At 41.7% G+C, this 15,667-nt stretch overlaps 1 protein-coding gene across 1 annotated transcript in view; it reads left to right on the forward strand.

The window, feature by feature from the left end:
• The window catches only part of abcg4a (ATP-binding cassette, sub-family G (WHITE), member 4a), a 37,835-nt gene that overhangs the window by 4,798 nt on the left and 17,370 nt on the right, over positions 1-15,667 (forward strand). Inside the window, exon 2 of the mRNA XM_035434260.1 lies at positions 3,295-3,529. Within this exon, the coding sequence (XP_035290151.1) occupies positions 3,304-3,529 (226 nt within the window). The 5' untranslated portion in view covers positions 3,295-3,303. The remainder of the gene's footprint in view (positions 1-3,294; positions 3,530-15,667) is intronic.

Here is a 15,667-nt window from a genome sequence, read left to right on the forward strand (position 1 = left end):
GGGCAATGCTACAGCCAATGATGTGCTGCTCTGCAGTGAACATGGCCACAGTTCGTATTGGCTTTGTCAGGATAGCAGATTACATGTTCCATGACAACCCTGAAAACCACTCTTTTAGCTTGATGCACCATTTGACAGATACTACAATAAAATATGTGAAATGCACTTGTTTTTATCTTTTGGACTCTATCAGGTATGGCTTTTCTATTCCAAAGAGAGGTGTTCTAAATATAAGATGTCAGTCAAATTTTTGTTCCCTGTGTCTGTTTCTGGATCATGAAATTGCCACTTGTTTTCTGCTACAGATCAATAATGTAGATGCCATAACGTGAGGGGAGTCTACAATCTGTGTGAGCAATAAACACAACAAAACATGCTCTCTTTCTAGCTGACTGAATTGGGCAACAGCTGCCTTTTTGTCAGTTCAGCACCCACAGGGCACTTTTAACACGCTCCCTTACCGTGTCGCAGGGGCTAAGTAGGCTGCTGTGCAAAACTGTTTTTGCTCAATAGAGTGTCCCTGTTGTGTCTGATATGACAGGCCAGTCTGTGAATTCCCCTTGGTGCAGACTGGCGTTTGACCACAGTGGGGCACTTGTGCCCCTGTGTCCTGTCGGCATCTGTGCCCTTGGCGCCCGTCTGAGACGCCCAGAGAGTGCTTGTTATGGTCACAAATCCCTATTTAGATCATCTGAAAATTGGAATGCTCCTGCCATTTAAAAAGAGCATCTGTATATTTGAAGTGTCAGATGTAGTGTGGATGTTGTGTGTCTATCGTATGGGTGTTGCGATAATTGTGTGTAGGTGTTTTCTGGATAATGTGTGGACATAAGACATTTTTCTTATATATGAAACCTCAAGGGGGATTATCATAGTTTTAGTTCTGAATAGATATTCAGAATTAATGAAGGATAATTGTACACTATCTGATTACTCTGTATGTGTGTGCACGCGTGTATGCATGTATGTACACAATCCATCATGTCATTTTCCATTTATGCTTAGAAGAACAATCCATGACTTGGGTCACAATTAAATAAAACACTCAATAACTATCACTGCTACCCCAGCACTGTGGTGCCAGGATTACAAATGACTACAGCCATTCATAATTACTGTGCCCCATTTACTCACTGGTCATCCAGAAATCTACTAGTGGAAAAGAAATGGCCTCTTTATAAAAGACCACTCCTGCTGTTTTTCAGGTAGAATTCTAGTTTTCTTTCATTGTGACTTTAGACTCTTATCTTGGTTCTGTTTTTCTTTATCTTGATGCTTCATCACTGTTCTGCTTCAGGAGTGCTCTGGGTTTTGGTAGCTTTTGAGCTGTGGACTGTGTGTATCTAGCCTTTATAGCTTTGTAAGAAACTATGAAACCATATAAACTATATATTAGTGCATCTGGTAAATACATAAATTATAATATTATCCACCAGATGCAGGGGAAACAAGAGCATATGATCAGTTTATCATTTTGTGGTTGTACAGATTTCCTGTTCTGTTCACCTACCTCAGATAGGAATCTGGGGTGCGTGACAGGAATATATTTCTAAAATTAGGCAAAAATGAACATCAAAACCTCATACGCAGACCTGGGAATAAAAGTAAAATGTCAAAATTATAAATATATATTTTTGATATAAAAAATTGAATGAATTATTCAACAGCATGAATGATCAGCAATATGTGATGAGGATCAGCGGCTCCAAGTATGTGGCCATGGTCCTCTCCTGAAAAAAAGACAGCTTGTCCCCTTCAAGTAAGGGGGGAGCAATTGATCTTAAGCATATCGGGGTCTTATTCACAAGTGAGGGCAAAATGGGATTCAGAGATTGATCGCTGTCTCGGTGTGGGCATTGTATTGGATAGTGGTGGACGGCTGCCGAAAGAAAAAACTACAGTATATCCTTGCTTGTACTTTTCAGTTCATTATTACTTGGAGCAATAGCCAGGTTAAGGTACCATCTTTGCAATTATTATTCAAGATTATGAACAAAAAATGTATATGTAAAGATGGCTTGGAAATGTGAACTTTTCAAGTTGGTTTTGCACAAAATTTAGCAACCAATTAAATCTGGTAGCTAACTACCATATTATATAGCAGCTGGTTAGCTGGCAAATTTGAGTGGTAGCTGTATAGACTGTATAGCTACCTAGCCTATAGCTACCTAGCCTGCTAGTTAGCCTATCTTCAACCAATGTTTAATCTCATAAGAATATATAGAATAGCTACTTTGCCAGGAAACAGGCTAAAATTAGTATCAACTACAAAATTTGGGCAAATAGAATATAGTTTATCATTATTTACTTGTCGAGTTGAAATAGTGCCATCAGTTCCCCGTTGCTATCTAGTTTTCAGCATCTTGGGAAAGCTACGCTGATGTTGATGCTCTCTTGGTGCATGCATAAATTGGAATTTATTACATTGGATTATCTTTGACAACTTTAGTATTGGCTCAGATGCTGAGGACACTAGGGAGCAGGTTGCTTGCTTGTGCTGTCTGCCATAATGAATGTTAGTGCCAACAAGATTTCAGAGGCTTCTGGCACACCCCTGCTGTAGTGATGTCATTTTGCTTGTAAACAATGGGCCTCATTCACAAAACTTTTCTGAAAGTATTCTTAATTTTGTTATTAAAAATGCACCTGTGAAAAAACAATATGAGATTCATGACACATGTGCAGACCTTTATTTTTGGGCATATCCCAGGAGTATGAGATGATGAATGCTGAATGTTTGTAAATTTTATCTGCAATCCTGTTCATGTGATTTGCATAAGGAAACAGCCATGAACAAATACAGATTTAAAAAAAAGATGAATGCCGAAATGTTCTTGGAGACGTTCTTACACACAGTGATTGTACACGTTTCGTGAATGAGGCCCAATGATTGGTAAAAACCGAGGACATTAACATGATCTGAGGTTCTGAATTTTGCAGTTAGCTACAGATTTATTATGATCATTTAGCAATATTTGATTTTTAAAAAGTTGCATAACTTTACCTTTTAGCAAGTGTTTTTGTGACTTTTAAAACATAGCATGCTTAAAAATCTAAATAAAACCAAAAATATTTGAACTCTTTAAAAGGTTCAGTGCTAAAGACAGAGTTCCTTTGAATCCAGGCTATTTATCTGGTGATATTGTCCTGCTTACAGGATCAAATGTGTAGTTCTACTTTTTTTTTTTTTTTTGCAGTAGCATCCCCCAAAACTTTACTTGGTTGTTCTCAGCTGTTTTAGCGTCCAAGAAGGAAGAAAACAAAATTAGTTGTCCCTCTCTCCCCTCTCTTGAGGACGCTGGTATGGCCGAGAAGTCCATGGAACCCGGATCTGTCAGCATCTCCATGGAGGAGACCGTTCGCAATGGGGGTGCACCGGAGCCGCCCCTGCTGACGCACCTGAAGAAGGTGGAGAATCACATCACAGAGGCGCAGCGCTTCTCCCACCTCCCTCGACGCTCCACTGTGGACCTGGAGTTCACTGAGCTCTCCTACTCCATCCGAGAGGGCCCCTGCTGGCGCAGGAGAGGTAGGGCATCCGTTTTTCACTTTCTCCTTTTCTTTTCACTGTCCTCCTCTCTCCTCGTCTCCTTAAATTTCCTTCTACCTAATCCTCCCCCACCCCCATCCTGCGAGAACCCTACTGTAAGTGCTGTTAGTTTGGGATTGGCTCTCTTGGGGGTGTCTGCAGTAAGGGTTGATGAAACAGGCAGCACTGCCCACTCTCAGAGCAAGTGAGCTAAGTATAGAAGGCTAGCTTTGTGATCTTTAATAAAGCACTTTTAGTTGAAATGAGGACATGAATATGCTTTCATATGGTTTTCAGCCAAACAGAGACATACATGCACACACACACACACACACACACACACACACACACATATATATGTAGCAGAGAAAGAATACACACATTGAAAATGTCGATATTTACTGTTTTTACATATTTATTCATGTTTATATGTATATAGGCTACTAAATACTCATCATGCACTAAAATGAACCATATTGAAGAATGTTACATGATCTATACACGTACACAGACAAACACACACATGAAAGCATGCATACATCAGCAGTTGATTTTTGTGGGCAGGCTGTTGGGAAATAAGGTTTACAGTGTAGAGATTATGTCATTTTCAGAGGTTATGTGTGTCTGTCTGTCAGTCTGTCTCACTCGCTATGACTTATGAAATGTGTGGATTTGGATGATATCTATGGGGCAATGAAGGCATGATGAGATTATAGGGCCGCTGAGAGGGTGGTGGGGCTGTGCACCCTATTTATGTCCTGTTAGTTTTTTGTTCCCCCCTTTCTGAATATGATCAAAACATCCAAGACTCTGGTCTGATGGCAAACTAGCTTGTCAACACTGACCTTGGGTTCAGCCTCTGTTTGGTCCCCATCTCTGCTCCACCCTGCAAACTGCAGCCTTTCTGAGTTATTTACCATCAGTGTAGTGCGCTGTACCCTTCCCTGCTGTGACTCAGAGACAGAGCAGGCTTTGGACAGAACAGGCACGTGCCACGTAATTTATTGCCCACCGTATTACAGCAACGCTTCGTGAAGTGCATACGTCATCTGAAACTCGTTGTCTTAATTAAAAAAGGGGCTTGATGCCTTTTCTTCCATTTTCTCTCTCTCTCTATCATGATATCTGTCTTTCTTTCAATAGTATCCCTGACAGTATTCAGCTTTATTCAGTAGATTACATTTTCCTCTTGGGGCCAGTTTTGAAAACAATTTAACTGATAATATATTTTATCTTTTTATTCTTTATGACCTCACATAGTGCATTCACAGCAGCATACAAGGTTTACACAATAAAAGTATGAGACAATATGTTATGAATAATTAACACCTATTCATATTTACTTATATTATCTGTATTTTATTGTTTTTGGATTGCTTCTAGAAAACGCACTTTGTTCAGCACTTTTTGCTAAGCCTCGTATGATTGTGTGATACTGTATATTAAGAATATGGAAATTGTGTGATTTTTCATACAGTAATTACACTATATACATATATTATTGGACATGCTTTATATTATATAGTATTATGCAATATATTGGGCCAGATGTATGTACATAAAACTTACAGCACAAAATGCGGCCTGTCAAGTGTATGTTGACATAGTCTGTGTGAAATTAACATCTTATTTACCCAGGCTACTGCTAATTATGCAATCAGCGAATGGGAGTGCCTACTAATCACATTTTACATAAGAAGCAAAGCTTAAAATGCACAGCTCAAAAACACCTGTTCAGTGTGTTGAATATCTTTAATGGATGTGGGGAGATTGATGTACTGTATCATCTGGTGCTGTCCAGCACTACGGATAGGTCAGGACAAAATACAAACTGTGATATTCCAGCTGTGGAACATCAGGACAGGAGCTGTTCCTCGGAAGCTTCACCATGCGCAGCGCCAAGCGTTGGCTGGAGTGGTGTAAAGCACACCGCCATTGGATTCTGGAGCAGTGGAAATGTGTTCACTGGAGTGATGAATCACGCTTTACTATCCTCCAGTCTGAAAGACAAGCTTGGGTTTGATGAATGCCAGAACGCTTCCAGCCCGAATGCATAATGCCAATTGTAAAGTTTGGTGGAGGAGGAATAATGGTCTGGGGCTGTTTTTCATGGTTCGGGCATGGCCCCTCAGTGTCAGTGAAGGGAAATCTTAGTGCTACAGCATGCAATGACTTTCAATGAGAATTGTGTGCTTCCAACTTTTTATCAACAGTTTGTGGAAGGTGCTTTTCTATTTTAGCATCACAATGCCACCGTGCACAAACCAAGGTCCATGAAGAAATGGTTTGCCAAGTTTGGTGTGGAAGAACTTGACTGGCCTGCACAGAGCCCTGACCTCAGCCCCATTGAACACCTTTGAATTGGAATGCCGGCTGTGAACCAGGCCTAATTGCCCAACGTCAGTGCCTGACCTCAGTAATGCTGTTCGCGGCTGAATGAAAGCGAATCCCTGCAGCCATGTTCCAAAATCTAGCGGAAAGTCTTCCCAGAAGTGCCAACTCCATATTAATGCCCTTGGTTTTGGAATAAGATTGTGAGGTCGGGCACTGATTAGATGATTAGGCCTAGCTCAATTAGCTTACCAATTGATCCCAAAGGTGTTGGATGGGGTTGAGGTCAGGCCTGTGCAGGCCAGTCAAGTTGTTCCACACTGTTCTCAAAAAAACATTTCTATATGGACCTTGCTGCGTTTCTGGGGGTATTGCCATGCTGAAACAGGAAAGGGCCATTGACAAAAATGGTTGGGCAAGCACAGAATTGTCTGCAATGTGATTGTTTGCTGTAGCATTAAGATTTTCCTTCAGTGGAACTAAGGGGCCTAACCCAAACTATGTAAAACAGCCCCAGACCAAGGGATCTCCAGATTGGTCATGTAGTGTACGATAAAGCTGTAATGTTAGTTATTGATAAGCAGGTTTCAGTAGAGAAAGGACGCAGTGGTCACGCTAGCCAATGAAATGCTGCATCTTTGCTCTCTAGGACATTTCAATATCTGCATTTTTTTTTCATCAATTCACTGCGTTCTGATAAAAATAACTATTTTTACCCTAATGTGCCAACTCAGAATAACACTAATAACAAAATAAATCTATGGTATTCATAATTTTATTGTGACACTTGTAGGCTAACAGAAGCAGGATGGGATGAAAAAAAGTTCTGATCAGAAAGAATTCTTACCACACAGGTTAATATATATATATATATATATATATATATATATATATATATATATATATATATATATATATATATATATTAAAACCCAAGGAGTGATTTATGTTTTAATTTACTCATGTTCAGCAAGCTTGCTAAAGCATGACGTCTCATTTTCGACTTTTCATCTTATGTGCTTTCTCTTTGGACCTCGCTATGGTACCAACAAGAGTTTAAATATTGTAATTAATAAACAACACAGATGTGAGACCGAAAGATTAGCTGAAAGAAACAGGAGTGATTATTTTGTTGTGGTTCAAGTCTGGGTCATTGCCCCTTGTAAAAAAAGGCCTTGGAATATCTGCATTTATAAAATGCAACATTAATTTTTCCCTGTGTTCTAGCTCTTTGTCTCTGTGTAAATGCAGAATTCTGCATTAATGTGACCACTGAACACAACTATTAGTTATTTATAAGAAAGCGTTGGTACAAATATTGATAATCAAGCTGTGTTGTTCATTATTGATAAGCAAGCATCAGTACAGAAATGATCAAGTTGTAGCATAGTTTCCAGGATGGTAAAAAAAACAACTTTCTCTTTCCCCCAGATAAGATTTGCTTTGGATGCTCACCCGATTGGGCAAGTGACATATCAATCAACTGGCCCAAACCAATCTCATTGTAGCCCTGGACCAGCAGAAACTCCTCATTGTCGAGCCCTGTTTTCTGCAAAAAAAATTTCTAATATAACTATCAAAATCTATTCTCTGCTGGTATGGATGATATAGCCAAATGCATTTCGTGGCACATTATTTCTACCAGTATACCATTTATATTATTTATATCGCCCACCTCTAACATACATGACATACATACTGTACTTCCAGCCCCATGCACTTGTTTGGTACACAAGATGCTTGTTTCTGATTTTTCGCAAAATACTTAGTAAATCTGGCCAATTGTGTCAGTTTTATATTTATATACAGTATATCTTGCATATAAATTTTAATACACATTTTTCCAATTTCTGTCATTTGTTCTGATGTTGATATATACCTTGTTTTTCATCTGAAAATTCACATTTGCTACTTCTTGTTTTGAAGATTAAGTGTCTGCTTGTGTACCTCATTTTTACTCTGACTTAGAGTAACCCCTTGCAACCCCACCCTCTTTGCTTCTGCACCTGTTTTGCTTTGTGACATCATAACCTTGAGCCACAACCAGAGGCTTGTTCCAGGGAAACATTACATCATCACCTCCCTCACCTCCAGCTAACACATCAGTGCTGAGGCGAGGTGAGAAGCTGTGGAGTGCGTTCACTCGGCAGACTTTAGTCATGGCAGGATTGCGTTTCATCGGCACTTTCTCCAGAGTGCCTGAGCTGCTGCTTCCTGCTCCAGTGGGGGCTATGCAGGTGGGTGGACTGTGGACCTCTGAGGATGAGAGCTCATAAGCTCAGCTTCCTTTCATCTGCAAAATGGAAAAAAACAGACCCGCTCCTGTCTACTTAAAGGAAAAAACAGAATGGTGAAGGGAGCCATCTGGCTGAATCTCTCCCCCTCCTCAGTGCTAAAACCACTTCTCTCTATTGCTCCCTCTTTCCTTTCGTCATATTCCGATGCTCCCCATCGTTCATCATTTGTTTATTCCCTCTCTCTCTCCCTCCCTCCCTCTCTCTTAAATTTAGAAGCAGGCTTTTTGATCGTAGTGTGAGAGTCCCCCTGTTTGCGAGCGGAGCCCTCTCTGTCTCTGGTCTTCGAGGTCACCTTGACAGCTTGGTGGCACGTGCTCTTGTTAACCCTTCTGTGGCCTCCGTGCCTGAAGGCAAGCAAGCAGCAGACTAGAGGCACTGCCTCAGCACAGCAGATCCACATTGGACAGTTACCAGGGGTCAGATCTTTCATTCATGCTCCCCAGCCACTGACCGTCTCTACTGCCACCAAAGAGACAAAGCCAATCTGTGTGCTTGTGGAGGATGAACATCATGTCTGATGCATCTGTAGTTAAAAGCAATAGAAGGTCAGAAAAGCAAGTGGACTATGAAAGCTTGAAGTCGCTCTTCATCCTATTCCAACACTACAAGATTATGAGGGACGTACGGATTGCAATCAGATTCTTGGGGAGTCAGTGACGGTGTGCTCTGCTCATAACATTATGAGTACAGTATAGATCAGTGCCTGAATTAAGGGCTTTGACCACTATGGGTGAGGTGGGTGATGGTACAGGAGTACAGTGTAAATACCCTTTAAATCCTCCGAGTGGAGGTCATGCAATGGTGTTTAAGACCCCATTGTACTGTAACACAGATTGAACCTTCCCTTTCAGATCAGGAAAGGTCACTGTACTGATGGTAATCCATAAATGTATGTTGAATTCAGAAGGAAGATCAATCTGCCAGAGGAAGAGACAGGCCGGGCCAAATGGTCCAGTCTTTAGGTTTGTAGATATCGAACTGCGCTTAGTGCTGCCATCAATAGAACTCAGACTGGTAATGCCTTTCCCTCACACGTGGCATTAATGCATCTCTATCGCTTGTGTTCAAGAGGTGCAGGTGTGTCCCATTTGAAAGTGCAGATCTTGAGATCATATCTTGTCTTCGCCTGGGATTAGTTGGTGCTATTGGGGAAACAAGCATTTCCTTTTAAAAAGATCTGCTCAAATATGTGCTGTTTTTGTACACAACTGTAAACAACAACTGTATGTCAAAACATACATTACAGTTCATGAATTTAATTACTGACACTTTCATATGCATACATTATAATATAGACATTGAACTTTTAAAAATACAGAGAACCTCTGCGTAACCACCCTCATTGGGAAAAGGGAGGAGGTGGAAACCCGCAAAAAATTTAATTAAGCACAGCAGTTCTGCTTATTCTATTAAAGTGTGAATATGCAAAGATGTATTAATTCAACAAACCATTTTGTTCACATTTGTTCTGGTTTTTAGACTGTGGTGAACATAGACAATCAATTTCATATGGTGGGAGAGGTCTAGTAGCTGTAGCTTGCCCAAGAGCACAAGTATAGACGTACCGTTAATGTACTACTTGTGTCAAAGTGGAACCACAGTCTTTGCCAGGTTGTCAGTCTTGACATTAAGATTTAAATGAGGTTGTTAAAATATCCGGCAAGTTGATTACATTGGAGGTGTATATGCGGGAGTTTACTGCACATTATATCTCCTAAGTTATTGTTTAGCGGAAATGCTTTTACGTTTTCTTAAGCAGTCAACATGTGGAAAAAGACACTGACACTTGGCAGACTGCCCTTCAAAAGTTGTAAACACATTTTATTCCCTTTCTCTGCCCAATTTGGAATCATTCTTTATGCATCACTGCTTCTGTGATTCAAATTCATTTTTGAATCATTGCTGGGCTACTTGCGCCTGTGTAAGGGCCACTACAGTTGAAATGTGAGCAGTTTTACAATGCAGTCGAATGCAAGTCTGAAGTAAAACTAGCAAAATAGTGCAGATTGGAGGAGAGGCATTTCTCTCACAGAGGACAACTGGTGAGCTAGCCTGTGGGTGTTTTGTGCATTGAGACTATTATCTGTCTAGGCTGCATTAACATCAAAGCTGCTAAGCGGCAGCAACCTGAAGAGTCCTGGATGACTTAAATCCACCCTATCCCCAGTAGGACAAAACTAATTATATCCTGTCACTGCAGACTTCCCGTTATAGTTGACTAATGGCGTAGCCTATGCCTGAACCTGGAATGTCTGCTGCGGGGCCACAAGGTTAGCAGATGAGCCGCTGAGAAGTGCTTTCTGTGGACAGGACAGGACTCACTCCAGGACCAGATTGGAGGTTATTTATAAGGAAGTATTGATTATTGCTTTTCCATTCAACTTTCTGTATTGTAAACTATTTGTGATACGTACTGGACACGTGGGTTTGAGCTTAAACACTTGTGTCCTTCACATTTCTGAAGGTGAACCCTTTGACCATTTATCCACACACCCTGGACACCTACCAATGATTGCAGAAAATAATTTCCTGTGAAAAAGGGTGCAACATTTCATTTCAGTGTGACAGTGGCTGATGGATTGGGGTGATAAGTCAAGGACATTTTTTTTATCATAGTACTATGGATTTCAAGCCTGGACATAGTCATGTCCTGATATGATTACATTAGCGACAGCATGTGGACTGGGAGGTTCTGCACCCCAGCTACTGTGCAAAGTTAGAATGCCAGACAAGTGCATTTTCCTTGGTGTGTTTGCCTTCCCGTGTACCGCTCGTGGGCGGTTATGTTCAACCTGTCATTGGATTCTAAAATATCCCATTTATAGCCTGAGGGAGGCGATGGGAGGCTGGGCGGAGCGTACAGGGGGAGCTGGCCTTGGGCCGGTAACGAAGCGGGTCGGGGGCCTACCGACTCTCAAGGCCGGCGCAGCCTGCGGACTGCCAGGAAATGCGAGGAGGAGATGGCTGAGGTCATCAATAATGGAGCAGATAAAATGAAACGCACAGGAAAAAGGGCTTAATGGATAGGAGGGGCCTCGGCCGCCGTGGCTGCTGTGCGGCGCGGCGGCTTGCTGGAGCTGTAGCTGCCGTCCCCGCGGCCTCGTGTGCCGCTGAACACAGGCACGACTGCACACATGGTCCTTTTGCAGGCGCACGTGCGTCAGAGTGTTCTGCGTGCTTGAAGCGCGGGGAAAGACACCATTTTATAGCCGTTCTTTTGTGTTTTTTTATTTGATCTTATTGTCTGTGAGGTAATGGGACAAAGTAGCGATGCAGTTTGGGTGGGAAAAAGAAGAGGAGCCATCTGCAATGCAGAATAAATTCTTCTGGGTGGTGTTAATTACGCAGTGCTTAAAATGCAGCTTGAGAGGGTCTTCGTAAGTGGAAAAAAACGAATATTGAGGTCTCAGCAATTATTGGGGTATGAGAGTGTTAGTGCTATTCTCTGTTTGGCTCTTAGAACATGCTCAAAATCACGGCAAGCAGAAACATGGCAGGATATCGGAGGGATTGTGGGCGTAGGTCAAAGACTACCAGCTTCCATCTGTCTGTGTGGAGGGACTTCTGCTTGGAAAACACAGTGTCTTTCCTGAGTCTCAAATGTACGTATTAAATCTTACAAATTTAGAATAATTATATAACAGGTATTTTCCGGGCAATCACTCATTGAAAGAAAGAAGGGGCTTCCTTGGTGTCTGGGCCAAATTTTCCATCTGGCACACACTCAGGCTAACCACCCAGTCAGGCACCATTTTAGTCCACTAAATGAACACCTCCATCACCAACTGCGCTTGTGTGTGGGGGGGGGGGGTATTCTGGTGCAAATATTTGTGCCATCACCCTGTCTACACACTGCTGTATAATCTAGCTGGGTGTTGCACACTCTTTCTCCATCCATTATCTATACCCGCTTATTCTGAGCAGGGTACACTCTTTCTCCTGCTATGTAAATAAAATAAACAGGTCAATGCTAATGGGTCCACGGGAGACTGTAGGTGGAATCATTAGGTCAGGCGTGTGCCGTTTCTGAGCTGAATCTGTCTCGGTATTTCTCTAATTGAAGCCTTTGCTTGAAGTCACCAGGTGTTCCAGGTGTAAATCAGCACCTAATTGAAAGGTAACCAGCAGGACGTTTGGCCTCCCGGCCTGGGGGTAAGCTTCCAGTTCCTGGCAGAAATACAGACAGAGCCATTAGATTTGAGAAGGCTTGTTAGAAACACAGGGGTGTAGGACAGGCATGGGAAGCTCGCCCCAAAAATGGCCTGAAGGGGAGTGGAGTCATGCAGGGTAGAGATTCACCTCTCATTTAGCCACCGAATTACAGCCGAAAAAGGTGAGATAATATCCAAACGTTTGCAACACGTGTGGTTTGTTCAATTTGTCTTTTGTCTTTTATTCCAAAGCTGATTGATTTTTCCTTCAGCATATCTATGCCATGGCAGGCACCTCATAGAATCTGTCTGTGAAAAATTAAATGAAACAATTGGGAGCTCGAGTTTCACAAAAAATGAGTGTAGTAAATGAATACGGTAGTGAGTGACATTATCACTTGCTCCTTTAATGCAAACTGCTGAGAGGTGGAAGGATTTGATTGGCTAAGGGTGATTTGGGAAAGTGGCAGAGCTAGTGGAGGGCAGGAAATGGGAGGAGCCACTTGGTTAACGATTCACCTCAGTTCCAAAACATCTTACTTTTGCATAATTTACATCAAAAAAATTTTCAGTCTCACAATGGAACTACTTAACTCTTGAATATCTTTATCAAGAAACAAGCCTTATCTTGAGTGAGGAAGGAACGCGGAGTATGTTGTCTCCATGGTGATTAATGGTGGGTGTGGTCCTGGTGGTATGTCTGAGTGCAGTGATGATGTTGCAGTGCTCACTGGGAGTGTTTGGTCACTCTAGAAACAGGAATAGTGCACAGGGGTAATAAATCTTTCCTGCCGGGTGAACTGCTGACATCATTGAAGTGATTCATACCTACACCAGCATTCCTGCTTGCGTCTCTTTCTTCTTGCAGCAATAGGGACCTGTGGGTAGGGGGTGGGTCTTTTCAAATATGGAAAGGCCCACCTCAGAAAATATGACAAAATATATGACTAAATATGCCCTCATTCATTTTTATTCAGAGCTACTTACAATGCCAACTTACATTTTTGCATCTAATCTTATATATAATATAGTATTTTATATGTACATACACATAGCAGCAAAAGAAAACACCACAAGACAGATAACCGACCTTACACAGCTATACTACAACATTTTCCCAAAAGCAAATTCAAAGATAGAAAGAAAGGTTGGATAAAGGGGTCCAGCTGCAGTCTAAAAAATTGGATGTTCAGTCTGCATCAGATTGCAGTGGGAAGCTCATTCCACCACCAGGGGGCCAGAGCAGACAGGAGAGAGTCTGATGATCTTTCGAAGATATAACGGAGCTGTCCCTTTAGCTGCAAGATAGGCCAGCACCAGTGTTTTTATGCAGTTTGATGAGAGCTGATATAGGTGTCCAGTGGAGGGAGATAAGAAGGGGAGTGACATGCCTGAGCCTGGGAGGTTGTAGATCAGACAAGCAGGCAGCATTCTGGATGCGCTGCACTATTCTGTTGGTGGAGGCAGAGAGGCCAGCTAGGACTGAGTAACAGTAGTTGGGAGTTGACCACCACCTGGACTAAGATCTTTGTGGAGCAGGCGGTGAGAAAGGGATGTTGTACAGGAAGAATTTTCGCATTCAACACATGGCTGTGATTTTCTCACAGAAGGACATTTTTTGTCCAGTACCACTCCAATATTCTTAGATGAAGAGGGTGACACTGTGGTGCCCACCAGGGTGCGAGAGCACTAAAGCAAGGGGGAGGACTTGGCTAGAAAGCACAGCATTACAGTTTTGCCCCTGTTGAGCTTTAGGTGATGATTTGCCCTCCAGATGTTTTGTATGCAAACTGCGATGTGCCCCAAGATCAGTGTGTCAAAGGGCGGTAGTAAAAGAGATTTTGCATATAGTACTATCAAATACAAAACAGCATTAAAATATACAGCAGAGGCCAAAATTATTAAGCCGTCTGTGTTTTAAAAAAAAATTTAGGTAGAGTAGAATTCAGTTAATTTATGAGTGTTTATTGAATAACAAACCAAAGCACAAACATTTTTTTCAAGTTCTGCCTACAATAACATGAAAGAATGAAGATGAGTTTTACTTAAAATCAATCATAGACATAAACATAGACATGACTTCCCTCAAAATTGCCTCATTTGACTTTAATTACAGTTATACAAATTATTGAAAGTCTATCCAATCATTTTGCAAAGTGGGAGGTGGAGGGGTGGGAGGGAGGTGGGGGGGGGGTTAGTTAAATTGACTGAAATCGTATTTAAATATGGCAAAGAAGAAGGAGTTATGCACAGATGTTCAGAGCTAAGTAAGCATATTATGGAAAGGTTATTCCCAGCAAGAAATTGCAAAGAAGCTTAAGATTTCCAGGTGCAGCATTCAGTGCACATTCAGAAGGGTCCAGCTGATGGGCAGTAACTTTGTCTCCCATAATGCTTTCCCTTTCATATTGATGAAATTTCCTCAATTGGACCATTCTAAGGCCACCGGCAGGGGTGTCCAATGATACCTGTTGCCCCGACCTACACAATTTAATATCCTTGTACTGGACGCACAGGGATAAAATCAATCTACCTTACACCAGGCTGGCCAGTGGAGGATGGGCTCCCCCTCTATAGCCAGGTTTTCGCCCCACTGGGAATTTTTACCTAATGTACTTGCTATTTTGGGGGTTACAGTCGGTCTGGTGTTTGCTCTGTTTGCTCTTTTTGCTTTGTCTCCTGCCTTGTTACTCTGTACAGCATCGTTGTGACAGTTCTTTGTAAAAAAAGAGCTATACGAATTTTAAAAACTGAATTATACCTGCACTAAGGAAGCAACTGAAGATACCTGACTAATACGCATTATGTTGCCATGAAATGGCGGGCTATATGTAAAAAGTGTGGTCAAGTATGGTGAAATTTGTATGTATGTATAAAAATACCCTTTAATTAAACTGCATTTTAACCACTTGTTTGATTACAAATAAAAAATTGTTGTACACAGAGCCAAAATAATTAATTAACATTATAAACCATAAGAGCGTATGTTTAGTATTATTTGCCACTTAATCCATGCAGCTAATACAGAATGCAGCTGGAAGACTTACTACTGTATTCCCAAGTGTGCTCATGTCACATTCCTCCTCGTCTCACCTCATTGGCTGTCTGTTACCACTTGCATTAAATTTAAAGCCTTGGTACTAGCCTGTAAGGCAGTTAATGCAACAGCTCCGCCATACCTCCAATCAATCTTCGACCCCTACACTCTGGTCACATGTCTCCCTGTAACACTCATACCCGTTGCATAGTTCATGGTAAAGTCAGCAGGGTCGTATAATGGGTAAGGAACTGGTCTTGTAACGGTCACAGGTTCGATTCGTGGATAAGACACTGCCATTGCACCCTTGAGCAAAGTACTT

The sequence above is a fragment of the Anguilla anguilla genome, chromosome 9, assembly GCF_013347855.1.
Source record: "Anguilla anguilla isolate fAngAng1 chromosome 9, fAngAng1.pri, whole genome shotgun sequence".
Taxonomy (NCBI): Eukaryota; Metazoa; Chordata; class Actinopteri; order Anguilliformes; family Anguillidae; genus Anguilla; species Anguilla anguilla.